General features: G+C 44.2%; 1 protein-coding gene across 2 annotated transcripts in view; it reads left to right on the forward strand.

Annotated features, from left to right (window-relative positions):
- The first annotated feature begins 2,772 nt into the window (after positions 1–2,772).
- Positions 2,773–15,093, forward strand: part of Bves (blood vessel epicardial substance) — a 44,840-nt gene continuing 32,519 nt past the window's right edge. The window contains exons 1-5 of one of the 2 annotated variants that reach the window (XM_060373200.1): positions 2,773–2,880; positions 5,643–5,879; positions 8,255–8,379; positions 10,979–11,166; positions 11,984–12,092. In XM_060373200.1, the coding sequence (XP_060229183.1) occupies positions 5,654–5,879; positions 8,255–8,379; positions 10,979–11,166; positions 11,984–12,092 (648 nt within the window). In that variant the 5' untranslated portion in view covers positions 2,773–2,880; positions 5,643–5,653. Of the gene's footprint in view, positions 3,176–5,642; positions 5,880–8,254; positions 8,380–10,978; positions 11,167–11,983; positions 12,093–15,093 lie in introns of both variants that reach the window. The other variant, XM_021648454.2, reaches the window with a different exon arrangement.

Here is a 15,093-nt window from a genome sequence, read left to right on the forward strand (position 1 = left end):
GACAGCGCAGCTAGAGAGAGGGGGTGGTGGAAGTTGCGTCCAGTGGACAGGTTCTGGGATCAGACTGCCTGGCCCACATCCTGGCTCAGTGTTTCACTAAGCTGTGCCACTCTAAGCAGCTCCCTCAGCCCGTTATTGCAATTTCCTATCTGTAAAAAGAGGGGAGAGATAATAATAGAAAAATCACTTATTATAGTGGCCAGCCCACAGCACAGTCTCTACCAGGAGTCAGTAAACGTTTTCTGTAGTGTCAAATAGTAAGTATCTAGGTCTTGTCACATACTGTTCAATGCTGCTTTTGAAGTACAAAAATAAAAAAAAAAAGCCACGAAAAGAAACACGACTGTCTCCCAATAAAATTGTGAACGCTGAATTTCAAAAAATTTTCACATATTACTAAATGTTTTTAGATCTTTTTCAATCTTTGAACAACAACAACAAAATATATTAGATTATAGGCTGTAAAAAAAAAATTGTGGGCTGGGCCTCTGGGCCATAGTCTCCTCACCACTGTTCTGTGTATCCAGTAGGCACTGTTAACGTGTCTGTAGCACGTTTCTGTACATTTTCCGTGTGTTTATATGTTTGTGGGGTGTATGTGTGCACTGACATGCATGCACACGTAGGACAGTGAAGGCCTGAGGTTGACCTCAGGAATCTAATTTTTTGAGTCAGGGTCTCTCAATCAAACCCAGAGCGCCAGGGTCTAAGGAACGTTTGCTGCTCTCCAAGAGGACCGATGTTTGGTTCCCAGCAGTACGTGACAGCTCTAACTCCAGTTCTAGGGGATCTGACCCCCGTTAGCCTCTGAGGGAAGGGCACCTGCGCGCGGTGCATACACACTCGAGCAAGCGTATGCACACACACATGGCTAAAAATAATAGAAAACAGCTGTTAAAGGTAGACGGGCAAACCCAGAGCTCCCCCAGACGGCTAGTCTCCCTAGACGGTTCTGGGGATCCCTGTCTCTGCTTTCTGATGGTGGGGTTAGCCGCGGCACCCTCCTGGGAATTACGGGTTCAGAAGGGAGCAGAACTTTGCTCCTCTTGCTTCTACAGTGAGTGCTGTAGTGGCCACGCCATCCTTTCTCCAGTCCTACGAATTATTTTAATAGCTGTGTAGAACAGGATTGTTTGATTATTCTAAACTTTACTCACTCTTCCATGGTTAGAATTCAGGCCATTTCCAGTTCTCATATAATGAGCCGTCCTCCAAGGAACAGTGAAATCTTTTGTACATAAAGATTGACACCCAGAACTCAACTGTATTTAACTGTGGCAACCAAAATGTCAGACAGAGCATCTAGGAACTAGCCGACTGAATAGACAGCAGTGAAAACTAATTTTACACAGCTTAAAGAAAACTAGACAACACATACTCACGGGCACAGAATTTGCATTAATGCCACCCTAACTAAGACCTTTGCAGGATGAAATTCAGTCCTCATCACAACCCTGGGGGCTGGAGATGGGGTTCAGTTAGTAACGTCCTTACTGCGAAAGAATGAGGACAAGAAAAAGTCCGATCCCCCAAACCCATGTAGAAAAGCCCGATGTGGTGGTGCAGTCTGTTATCCCTGCTCAGGGGAGACTCTGGCAGAAGGTTCCCTGAGGCTCACTGATCAGCCTGACTAGCCTCCAAAGACAAGGCTGATGGTCCCGAGAGAATGACACCTGAAGCCAACCTCTGGCCTCCACATGCCACGGCACATACACTCATGCCAAGAGGAAGAAAGGAAGCGAGGAAAATAAGTGGGGAGAGGGTGGAAGAGTGGGAATGGAAATGAAGAGGAGACAGGGGGAGGAAGAGGTTTGCAGGTGGAGGAGAGCGGAAAACCTCCACTGCAGTCCTCGCCTTCCAATTTGTTTGAGACATAGCTTTTCTGCTGTGCCACGAGTTTCTGGGGATTCTCACCTGTCCCCATGGGAACGCTGGGATTCCGGGCTATTGCATCCCGCCTTGCAGAACTGAAAACCCAGGCTAGTAAGCGCTTTACTACCAAGCCTTGAAGGTTCTTCTAAGTTCAATGCTGGCTGGGACAGCGCCGAGCCAGGAACTCGGAGGCCTTGAGGGGAACGCCCCAGCGCCAACCAGAGCAGACAGACAGAAACTTGGTCTGAACTTCTTGACCCTGGAACGGAAGGAGATTGGACCAACGTGCACCTCGGGGTGCTCTCTCGACCTCGTCCGCAAATAACCGGTCATACAGTGGATACAAGGTAGAAAACCGATGCCCATTTAACCTTCCTCATTTGCCCTGTAACTCCCGCCCCCACCGACTTTTCTCCATTCCCGTAACCTTTCTGCATCTCTTACCCAGAACAGTTGTCCAACACAACTACAGATTTGGTGCACCCGTCCATTTGCCACTTTTTTCAATGTCCGGTGCCAAACCTAAGTGGCAAACTCAGAGGGGAGCCTGGCCTCCGAAAGAGGTGTCTCCTGCGAATCTCGGCTAAGCCCCGAGGCACGCTTCTTTGAAAGCCAGCCCGGGGGTCCCCGGGGAGCAGGCGTCCGGCTGGGCTGCCAGGCGTGGCCGCGCCGCAGGCAGGACCCGGGGTCTGCCCCACTCGCCCCCGACCCCCAATCTCCTCTGCAGGGTGGTTGGGGGGCGATCCGCGCGCGCGCGTCCCCCGCTCCTGCCCAAACAAGGAAGCGCGGGAGGCGCGCGCGCGCGCGCTCGCGGAGGCCCCGGAGCGGCGGGTCCGGCGGGGCGCGGGGCTCCGCCCGCGGGGCCACCCCAGGCGGCGCGTGCGCCGTGCGCCCCGGCCGCCCGCCGCGATGCCTATTTTAGTCAAAGCGGCCGCCGCGCCGGGGAGCTGGCCGGAGCCCGTCGAGCCGCCGCCGTCGCCAACTTCGAGCGCGCCCGGGACGCGCCGGGTAAGGAGGAGCCGGGGTGCGGGCGCGGCTGACCGGGAGAGCGGGGTCCTCGGCCCCGGCCCGCGAGCCTCGTTTCGGAGCCCCGGAGAAGCCGGTGGTTGCCAGCCGGACCCCAGAAACCTCCCAAGGTTCCGTGGAAACCGGAGTGAGCCGCGTCCGCTCTCGTGGCTTTCACTCTTGGCCGTCCGTCTTCGTTTTTGGAACTCGGTCAGGGTTGAAGACTAGCTTCCCCGGCCCGCTGTTTCAGACCTGCAGGTGCCTATCCGAAAAGCCGGTGCGTGGCTGAATTACTACAGTAAGTCGTTGAGACGTTGAGGGGTCAGGTTTTGATTTGGTCAAAACTATCCTGACGGTTTACAGACTCCCCGCTCCCCTAGCCCTCTTCATTAGACACACCATTCATTGTCTGTTATGAGGGCGGTTCAGTGTAGGACTTAAACCCATTAAATAGTGATTAAGCAAGCCCAAACGCGTTAAGCGTTGCATTTAAAAACTGCTTTTTTTAAAATGACAGGTGAACATTTCATATAAGCTTTTATACGTGTATCTGTACACCTACAGCTGGATGTATAATTTGTATATTTTTAATAAAGTGTAGAGTATCAAATACGTTTGAAACTGGCTCTCGGGGCTGGTGAGACAGCTCAGCCTACCGGTAAAGGCACTAGCCAGCAAGCCTTGCAACCTGAGTTGGAGCCCCAGGACCTGCGTGGTGGGAGGGGAGCTTCTCCAGCAAGCTGTCCTGTGGCTTGTGAACCCACGGACCCCTGCAGAAATAATAGGTTCTGGTTTTGAGGCAGGATATAGTTTTCTCATCAGTTCCTTTGACCAGAAATGTAAGCTTTTAATGCCGCTTTTAAGAACCCTACAAGTGAACTGTAGCCATGCTGTTAGGAGGAGACACGGGTGAACTGTGAGGAGTTTGTGTTGATTGGTTTATTACATACATCTGTTTTAGAATATCAAAACCCGAAGGAGTTTTTTTTTAACACTTCAGCCATGTCTAGCCCAAGGGTGTATGTTTGGGGGGTGGGCAGATTGAGGAGGGAAGCAACATTCTCTGCCTTACGTGGCTCCCTGGTGGCTTGCGGTATAGAAGCTGACCCGACCTCAGGGAAGTATTCGTGAAAAATGGTTTTTACATAGGTGTTGTGTTTCGGCCTCCTCTCCTGAGGCTCTTCCTCAGCGACATATCTGGAGAGGCTAGGCCTTGGAAGTGTATAGATAAGCATGGATCGCCTCTGCCTCCTACAGGACATTGGGTAACTATACAATAGGAGGCAGGGATGACTCACACTCCAGATCTTGGAACCTGCCCCTAGTCCCCCATCGTAATAAGCTTATGTTTTTAATAAGACTTTTGGAAAGTAGTTGAATTCTCGTTCTCTTCTTTTTGCAGAAAATCAGCATTTTAGTGTGAACTGTTTGGGGTGGGTAGGGTAGCTCAGTAATAGAGTGCTCCCTTATGTTTAAAGCCCTGTGTGTGGGGCTCAGCACAAAAAAAATAAAATAAAATAAAATAAAATAAATGTCCCAAAGGTACACTTTGGCTCACTCACGTCGTTCATATTCATAAACTTGTTTGTCATCTTGAGATATACAAAATTATCCACATATACTGACTTTTCTAATGTCCTTTCAAGAAGTCCGAACCATACCTATTATTATGCCACTTAAAATCTTTGTTATGTTAAACATTTGAATTTTTTATTTTGAAAAATGTATATATTTCTAAATTAAAGATTTTTTGGGGGGTCTTCATTCGACGTTAAAAAGTGAAAGACATTAACTCATGTCTTCTGTAAACCTACATAGTTTTTCTCAAGGACCAAATTTGTGCAATTAATAATGAAAATAATGAAGTTTTTTTTTTCTTTTTTTGTGCACGTGGAACAGAGACCAAGAATGGGTAATAATAGGATAGAGTGTTACTTTGTGTTAAGTTTCATATAAATAGGTGTAAAATGTGTATTACTTGAAATGTATTTGCTATGGAGCTTAATATTAAATAGCCAAATGTATGTTCATGAACCTCCTTATATATAAATTGTACATTTACTAATTTGTGAGATGCTACCAACTAGAAACATTTGAGGAAAGAAAACATAGACTTAAGTTGCAGAATAAATGAAAATTTAAATGCTATTTAAATTATTTATGTGTGTGTAGATGTTAGTGATGAATATGAATTTGTATTAGGTCCACATATTATGCTAGATATGTGGCAGTGATTTAATATCGGCACAAAATAGACCTATCTACATATTTTAGGCTTTTAAGTAATTAATATGAAGGTGTTCATTTTCAAAGGATTCAGAAAACCAGCTTTTCGGTTTGTTTTGCTTTAAGTTTTTTTTTTCTGTGCTTGAATTCGGTTTCCAGTGTGACTAGTTAGAAGACCACTAAACCGTTGTGAGTGCTGTGACCCCTGAATGTCTCTTATACTTGTCGGTTCTCATCCTCGTCGAGTATATGTGTGTTCTTTTCTAAGCGTGTGTGTGTGTGTGTGTGTGTGTGCCTATGTCAGGGTAGTTGTGTATTCTCCAAGATGTTTCATTTCGTCATAACGTAAATGGGGGATCATTATGACAGATAAAGAAAAGGCCATGCTTACTTTGTGACTGAAGTCTGAACCTATGTGCTTGATAAGTACTGGAAAACTCTGTCTAACAGCATGTAATAAAATAATTCTGGCCTATTACTGACATAGGCATAAAAGATGAAGTTTCCAATTATGACTGTCTGTGTGAATTTTTTTATAGGACTTTTCAACATGAATTATACGGAGTCCAGCCCATTGGCAGAATCAACCGTAATAGCTTTTCCATCTGAGTTAGGAAGTATCGCACCCGTGCCTTCCAATGAGACCACTTGTGAAAACTGGAGAGAGATTCATCATCTGGTTTTTCATGTAGCTAACATTTGTTTTGCGGTTGGTTTGGTGATTCCAACCACTCTTCACCTCCATATGATACTGCTTAGAGTGATGCTATCCATAGGTGAGACACTGGGTGCAGGATGACATTTGTGCAATGGCCATCAGGTGGATTTGGTACTGGGAGCTTAATGCTTAGAGTATTCTTTGGTTGGTTGGTTGGTTGGTTGGTTGGTTGGTTGGTTTGTTGAGACAGTGTTTCTCTGTGTAGCCTTGGCTCTCCTGGACTCACTTTGTGGACCAGGCTGGCCTCAAACTCACATCCATCAGCCTGCCTCTGCTTCCCTGAGTGCTGGGATTAAAGGCGTGCACCACCATGCTCGGCTGCTTAGAGTATTCTTATCAGGTGGATAGCATCCAAGAAATGCAAGTCTTTGTTCTCCAGTCAGCAGCCTGTCTCCTAAATTTAGAGCGTGGGTCACGTGCCAGCATCTCCTTTTCTTACTGTGTATAAGCTGTGTTTGCTTTCTATACTAGTCAGGTTCTGTATGTCAGGAAACCCATTCACGTGCAAGGACGTGCCTGTCGGGATTCAGAGCATGTGACTCCAGTCCTAATTCCACTGCTTGCTAACTGTGTAACTCGAGCAAATGATTTTAGTTGTCTGCCACTCCGGTTTCCCTTCTATCAAAGAAGGGTAAAAATGAAAACACCTTCTAGGGTTATTGTGAGAATTAAGTAGATGTTAGCGTGGTGCCTGGCGCAGAGTAAGCGGTGTTCCTACCATCATGACCTTGAAAACTACTTGCTACAGCAAGTGATATTGGGAACAAGATCAATCCCCATATACAGTAACCGAAGTGTAACATTTATACAACATGTACATAATATGAATATTTTGGGCCCTATTAACTGATTGAGTGTGTTAAGTTTATTCATATCAAAATATTAAACAGTAGACCTACAGTGGTTGTTGACAAATTCCTTATATGATATGGAGGATAACTTCAGCCTCACCGAGGGCTCAAAGCTGGCCACGTGAGACCTTGTGTCAAAACCCCAAAGTAAGTAGAATATTTGAGTTCAACACTAATTGTGAAAATGCAAAATAAAATGTAGTGCATAATTCCTTATCAAATAACGAGGTTTAAAAAAATTGGAGCGGGATCGGGTCTCATTCTGTAAATCAGGTTAGCCTTGAACTCACAAAAGAGCCACCTGCCTCCACATCCCAAGTTCTGTGATTAGAGGTGTGTGCTACCGTGCCTGGATGGGAGTTTCAGACCTTATAATACTGCAGCTCAGTCCTGGTGTTCCCAGCCAGCAGGTTAGTAAATCTGTAGAAACCTTCGGGAAAACCTTTCTTCAGTGCTGTCTGAAGCCGTGGTGTTCACTCCCCTGCTTCACCTTAAGCTGCAGTTAAGTGTCCAGTCATAAGTGGAGGATTCTTTTCTACCTAAGGTTGCTTCTGTTACTTACCCAAAATTATACCCTCAAATAGGTGTGTAGGCTTCACAGGTGTGGTCGTGTATGCCTGCAGTCCCAGCTGAAGCAGAAAGGTTTAGAGGTAAGGATAGCCTGGTCTACAAAGGGAGACACTTTTTTTTTTTCTTCTCAAAAATCTAAAAATCTAGTGTTAGGGATGTAACACAGTGGATAGAGTACACTTCCCGCACTCCAGGGGATATCCTGCAGAATGGAATACAATAGAGTAACAATGAAAACAACAACAACAAGAAAAACTCGGTGTGTGCGCACGCTGTGTTTTGTGTGTGGTGTGTGGATATATGTCTGCTGTGGTATGTGTGTGTATGCTGTGTTGTGTGTGTGTGTGGGGTGTGTGTGTGTGTGTGTTCCAAATCCCAGAGTATTGATTACCAGGAGGCAGACGGTTGAATGAGTTACATTTAAGCCTGTTGTAGTCATCATAAACCCCTTACAAAGAACTTTAATAAGAAGCAAGTTTAATAAGGGGAAATCATTGCCTTCAGTGTAAGTTTTAAGGTTGTACACACAGTAGGTTTAGTTCAGGTGAAATTATATGAAAACCATAAGGCAGTATTAAATCTCAACTGTGATTTTCTTTAGCTGGTAAATGATGGGTTTTTCACTACTTTAAAATGCGTTTTTATTCAGTATGGGCACATTGGCAAATACCTTTAATCCCAGCACTCAGGAGGCATAGGCAGGTGGATTTCTGTGAGTTCAAAGCGAGCCTGGTTTACACAGTGAGTTCCAGGAGAGTTCCAGGACAGCCAGAACTACATTGTGAGACCCTGTCTCACAACAAACAAACAAATAAACAAAAATTTCTATAGACATAGCAAAGCATGTGCTTTTGGTTTGTGATCTGTTTTTGGCACTAAAACAGAATGAAAAATGTGGTATTCAGCTTAAGTATTTCTAAAATGTGTTTGACTTCTAGACCAAGGAGGCCTTTATGAAGCTATTTGCTGAATCAGGTTAAGAGTGTAACATGCTGACTGTCTCTCTCAACAGGCTGTACCCTCTATGTAGTCTGGGCCACTCTCTACCGTTGTGCCTTGGATATGATGATCTGGAACTCTGTGTTCTTGGGTATCAATATTTTGCATCTTTCATATCTTTTGTACAAGAAAAGACCGGTAATTACTAAAAATTTTTTTTATAAGAAAGTGACTTTAAGTATGAAAGCTTTTTAAAAAGTATTTCATTCAGACTTGCACGTGAACACCTAATAGCCTAATGGAGCTTTCTGTATAAATGCCTGAGAGAAAAACATTTGAAATCTGTGAAATTTGTTTAGCAAATGAATTTTCAAAACGTTGACTTACTAGAATATGAAAACCATGACTAATACTGTCTTTTTTTAGTCCTGTTATGTGACTGTTTCCTGGTCTGTTGATACTCACATATCACTTGGGAATATCTTTGCTTAATTATAAAATTACTTCCATCTCATACTAATGATTTGCAAATGATCCATTCTTTTTTTTCTTAATATAATGGGTATTATCTTTCTTGAGCCTAAAATATGCCTGTAAAGGAATCAGCACTTTTGGTGGCTATTTACCAGGATGCCCATACTGAGCTTTTTATTTTCAATGCTGGCTTTTCTTACTGTGTTTTCTTAGTAATAGAGGAAGCCTGAGTGCAGCGGGACACGCCCGTGATCCTAACAGTTACTGGAGCAGGTGGAGTGACAGTCCCAGGTCAGCCTGGTCTGCAGCAATGAGAGTTGGAAGTCAGCTGGAGCTGTGAATAGGGTCTCATCTAGAAAGAAGGAAAGGAAGGAGGAAAGGAAGGAATACAAAGCAAAACAACGATGAAAAAAACCAAACCTACAATAAAACATAAGTTCCGAAAACATAAGCAAACAAACAAAAACAAAGTAGAAATCAGCTGGGTTCCTAGAAACTATGCTATACATAATTTCTCTGCAGTCACTGATTACCCCAGGCACAAGCATTCAGTGACTTAGGATGGTCATGCTCACCCTGAGCTCTCTATTTAACACAGAAAACCATTAAGAAATAAGACTTCACACAGAAATACAGATGATGTATGATGTGAGCACGCCACCGCTCCATAACCTCCGCACACACAGAGCCCAGTTCATCAGGCTGCTTTACCGTATTGGTAGTTTTTTTTTTTTGGGGGGGGGGGTGTTAGGCTGTGTATTGGATGATCTGAAGATGCAGGTCAGCAATGGGCTTTCCTTCTCACCAACCTCATCTGCTGACCAGCATCACTGGTTTTATCCCGTCTTCTTACCCATTTCAGGGTCTGTATGTACATAATGCAGACTGAATACTCATATACACATTTCAAAACAAAAAAAAGTTAAAAAAAATCTGCTGAAAAGAAATGTGTCACTTATGCTCATATTTCATTGGCCAAAGCCGGTGACCTGGCCGAGCCTGCTACGGTTGGAAGCAGGGCAGGATAATTCTCATGGGACAGCAAACAGTTGGGAGTGGTAATGTAATCTCGCACCCTGTCTCTGTAGCCCTATGTGCACTGACGTTCTCAGAGACACTTTTGACAGGCAGGTGCTGCCAAAGAACAATGCAGACAACCATACGAAGAAACCGAGTCCTGGGTGAGGTGTAAAGGCAAGGCAGGACATGAACCTGTGTGGCTAGACTGTAACAGGTCCTGTGTTCATCACGGGACGCAGTAGATACGTCTGGGAGAGGGATGGATCTGTGAAGAAATCACGTTGAAGGTTCTGTAGTTGAGCTGCGGAGTAGAGGGTGCAGACATTGTAAGATTGAGGATGACAGCTCTTGACCATCAGAACCTTTTCTGGAGACTCAAATGTAACGTTTCTAAGCACCAGAAAGAACAGCCAGCATCCAGGCTCTTGGTTTTGGTTTGTCTGTTTCTCAGACTGTCACTTAAATAAATAAGATTATTTATCCAGATGAAACAGTGGGATGGACTAGAGTGCTGTCAGGTAGGAGCAGCTTTTGTGCTCTGGGGCTTTGGGTTTCGTCACGTGTCTGTCAGACCCTTTCCTGGGACCCAGTTCATTCACAGTGAAGTACAGTTTTCCATGCAGCCAGTTACTAGAGCTTCCTGACACCGCTGTATGCAGACATGTGGCATGGCCTGGGCTTGACAGAACGTGACAGGAGAGGAATGTGACAAGACAGTGCACTCTTCTTCCCATCTGGTAGCCAAGTTTCCTCCTCAGTGGGATCGCGCTTCTCTCTCTCTTCCCTTCTCTTTTACTCTGCTTGTGAAGATGGACACGTGAGGCAGTGATTGCAGCAGTTTTCCCCCCAGCTTTCCTGCATCATAAATAGTTATGCGGAGACAGAACGCTCGATGAGTTATTTTGTGAATTTAATGTAAAAACTTGTGATGGAATTAATTGTGATTTCTATCCTAATTTAAAAGTTAAGGTCATTTCATCCTTTGAAGCAAACTGTTATGCACTGCTGCTAAGGTTAGGAAAGTGCATGATTTGACAAAATCCAAAAACTCTTGAGGTTGTGACCAGAAGTCATGTCGGTGTCCCCCCACCCCAACACCAACTTGGCTTTGAGCTTCCAGTACCTTTCTAGCAAACAGAGTCTAAGTTCACCCCTCTCCTAACCCACTGACCATGTAGAGCGAGCTGCTGGTGTGTATCGTAGGGTTGTTTATTTTTAAATCCGTTGTGGTTTTTTTTTTATCCTCAAGAGTCAGTGTTTGGGCACTGCCTCAGAGCAGGACCTTGGCATCACTGTCTTTCAGGTCAAGATTGAGAAGGAGCTGGGAGGTGTCTACCGCCGATTGTTTGAGCCACTTCAAGTCCCTCCTGATTTGTTTAGAAGGTTAACTCGGCAGTTTTGTATGATCCAGACCTTGAAAAAGGGCCAGACTTATGCCACAGAGGATAAAACCTCAGTTGATGACCGTCTTAGTATTCTCCTAAAGGGAAGGTAAGTGTACATGGAAGTAGGAGTTCCTGGGTTGCCTCTGTCTCTTAGAGTCCCTGGGAAGGAGGTGTATAGACGGAGATGTTGCCAGCTAATGGAGGAAGCAGTGACTGAAGGTCAGCTTTGCAGTTTTGGGCTGCTGTGGAGCAGTGCACCAAAGCAAGGTAGACAACAGGCCTCTGAATCTTTTTGATACCCCAAATCTTCTGCAGTGAATTTTTTTTTTTTTTTTAGCCATGCTGGCTTTTTGCTTGAAGTTAATGAGTCAAAGTTGAAATGTCTTTACACTGAACTCCAGAAGCTCGTGCATGTTTGCCAAGGTGATAGGTTCATGTTTTGAACATCACAGTCCATCCAGGTCATCTGAGTGAGAGTCGCCTACCTTGCCTGGGTGTGGTTATCACTGTGTCATCTGGTGGAGGTTTTAGATAAGCTCTCAAACTCCTGGGCTCACGTGACTCAACAGCTTCAGGAGTAACTGTGGCTGTGTGTCACTGTGCCTGCCTTGAAACGTCCTTATAAATAGCATCCCCTTTCTCTCAAAAGTCTCAAGTGTACAAATGTGAGAGTAACTCCAAATGTTCGAGTGACAATAGTGCTAATCATGTCTGGATTAATAATGGATGCTGTCTGGTTCTTGTGTCATTAAAAAAAAAATACTTGTGCTTCTCCAAGTGCTTTAAACTGTCTGTTACTTGTAGAATCTTTAAAACGTGCGCAAACACATTACTGTAATGTTTTGGTGATATAAAGAATTATTTTGTGTGTGTTTGTGTGTGTGTGAAATGCTGAATGTTAACATTGTGACTTCTGTCACCAGAATGAAGGTCTCCTATCGAGGACATTTTCTGCACAACATTTACCCATGTGCCTTTATAGATTCTCCTGAGTTCAGATCAACACAGATGCACAAAGGTGAAAAATTCCAGGTATGATTTGGCTCTGAAGAAGGTTGAGAGTATGTCGTGAAATGGGAAAAGTGGCTGTGGTTTCTTTTTAGAAAGGAGATAGGCACATTGGTGTATAGAGTATAGAGGAAACACACTTTTCAACAGTGTTTGTACACATACAACTGGAAATGGAACTGGAAAGCTGTATTCTAATCTAGGCACCCCACTAACACTGTCATTTCTGGGGTGCGACTTTGCTTACTATTTCATTTTTCGAAAAATTCTGGTCATTCTGTACTATTTCCATTACAATTTTTTGTTGTTTTGGGGTCTGGCTAAGACCACTGGCTGCTCTTCCAGAGGACCTGGGCTCCCTTCCCAGCACCCACGTTGGCAGCTCACAACTGGCTGTGACTTCAATCCTGAGGACCTGGTACCCTCTTCTGGCGTTTGCAGGCATTACATGCATTTGATGCCCAGACATACATTCAGGCAAATGAGAATTCACATAAAATAAAAATAAATAAAACTTTTTTTAAAAAAATTATTAAGAGAAAAATTATATCACTTGTTGATACTTCATGTTTCTAAACATATTATTGATTTATTTATACCTTTATTAGGAAAAACAGGAAACTGGCTTTACTCCAGAGAACTTACCATTAAAATTAAACCTCTAATTGCTTTCTTTTTTTGTTGTTAGTGCTATATTTAAAGGCAAAGAGGAAATTCAGCAGTTCAGATGCTAACTATTCAGTTTGATTTTTTTTTTCATATTTAAAAAAAAATTTGTTCCATTGTATTTCAGCTGGTTCCAGTTATTTCTAAAAGTCCCCTAGGCCTCCTGTTGTATTTGTTATTCTTAGGAAAGTAGCCAAGAACATGTCTCTGGATAAATAGCACTAAGGAAATATTCTGGGCACAAGGGTGTTTTAGCGTACAGTACATATTTAGTAGGAAATAGAATTGAAGAGAATATCCCTACCTGAAGAGAGAGGACATATCATTGTCCATTGCTGGGGAAATCTTACAGGCTCACTTTGGGATGCTGTAGACTGGAGATAAAGGGAAAGTGCAGTTTTGTTTATTTCATTAGTGTTTCAACCCTGTCTTTCTTCCACTCTGTGTGCATAAATGACCTGTGTAAGGAATTTTTTACAGTTGGCTCATGGACTATGGAAATTTTAATGAGAATGGCCCCTTTAGGCTTGTATGTTGGCATGCTTGGTCCCCAGTTAGTGGGACTGTTTGGGAAGGATTAGGAGGTGTGGCCCTGTTTGAAGAGATATGCCCTTGTTGGATAAGGTATGTCACTATGAGTCAGCTTTGAAGTTTCAGAAGCCCAGGCCAGGCCCAGGGTCTCCCTCTCTGTCTGCCTGCGAATCAGAGTGGAAAGCTCTCAGCCACAGCTCCAGTGCCATGCCTGTCTGCTCTCTGCCGTGGTGATAGTGGACTAAGCCTCTGAAACTAAGCAAATCCCAATTAAATGCAGTTAAGAGCTGCCTTGAGCATAGTGGTCTCCTCACAGCAATAGAACAATAACTAGGACACTGATGCAATTTTATTCCTATGCTGGTTGCACTTGACAAGGAAGAGAAAGCTGGTGCTGAGTCCTGGCTGCTCTGTCTCCTTGTTCCTGGGGGCAAGGGGTCCTATATCTGGGATGTTTGCTCCTATTTAAGCAGTGTGTTTAATCACCACCACCAGTGAACCAGGAGAAGGTTACTTCTCTCTCCTCTGACGTCTGGGATTCTAGCGACTTTTCAGGGGGTCTATAAATGCTGGGACCCTGAGAGCAGTGGTGGGTTGTTGATTGGTTTGCTGTCGGTTGCTGTTGGTCACAATTTGTTAAATAGTCATGTACAAAGGAGAAACAAGAAATTAGATACCCTGATGGTGAAGATCAACTTGCCTTAAGGAACTCGATGCCCCTAATCAACAGGAAGTAGTCTAACAATGACATCACCCCTTTCTGACCCCTGACTTTATTCAGGGATCTCTTTCCTCTCTAACTTTTTCCCCCTCTCATATCTAGTGTTAGTGGGTTGGAAGGGTGGAAAAAGGACAGAGGGGGTGGAAGAAAGGAGAACCCATAAAGTAGCAAACGCTGGCTACATCTGCCAGCTATCCTTGGCACAATGTGGTATGTTGTGATTGCCGGTGGCCAAAAGCCACACTACCATCCAGTCTGTCCCTGTAACAGAGCCAGCGTCCTAAGAATGAACCCAGGGAGTTGACTGTTTACGAAGCATTTCTGTTGTCAGATGCTCAAGTGAAAAGTGATTGTTGCATAGCATCCCTGTACCGCACACCACAGTGTGAGCGCTGTGCATTTGGGTATTCCCGAAGCACACTCCGGTCCTTCTTCAGGAGGCGTTCCGCTAAGGACTTGTGTCTATTGGATTGCTTTGTTTGCTTGATTCACGTATCCCACGCTGTCCTTGAACTCTCTATGTGGCCAAGGAGCTCCATGAACTTTGGATCTTCCTGCCTCTTGGGTGCTGGGATTATAGGTATAGGCCACTACACTCATTGTGTGCAATGCTGGGCATCAAATCCAGGGCTTCATGCATGCTAGGCTGAGCCATACCCTCAATCTTTATTTATTTTTTATTTGTTTGTTTGTTTGTTTGACACTAGGTAACCCAAGTTGGTCTTGAGCTTACTGTATAGTCCAATGATAGTCTTTTTGTTCCATATACCATCACTCTAGGTTGTTATTTCTTTAAATGTAGTCTATGCTCAGGCTGCTGATGAACTGCACAATAGGAGGAAAGAGAAAAACTGCACGGCAGCATAGATCGTCAGTTGGTAGATACTGTAGTAATTCTAATGCTTACGGGCAGTCTGGTGACACTAAGAAAATGGGTCTTGAAGATCATTGTCCTTAGTGCTTGCCGTTGTAGACTTGAAGATCAGGCTGTCGCTTAGAGCTGTTGACAGGTCTTCAGGATCATTATTACAGAACGTAGAAGTAGTCTTTTGTGGTTGTGTTTCTTTTCCTTCATGCAGTTGTATATCACGTGAGCATTTCTTTTCT

This window comes from Meriones unguiculatus, chromosome 20 (genome assembly GCF_030254825.1).
Source record: "Meriones unguiculatus strain TT.TT164.6M chromosome 20, Bangor_MerUng_6.1, whole genome shotgun sequence".
In the NCBI taxonomy this organism is placed as follows: Eukaryota; Metazoa; Chordata; class Mammalia; order Rodentia; family Muridae; genus Meriones; species Meriones unguiculatus.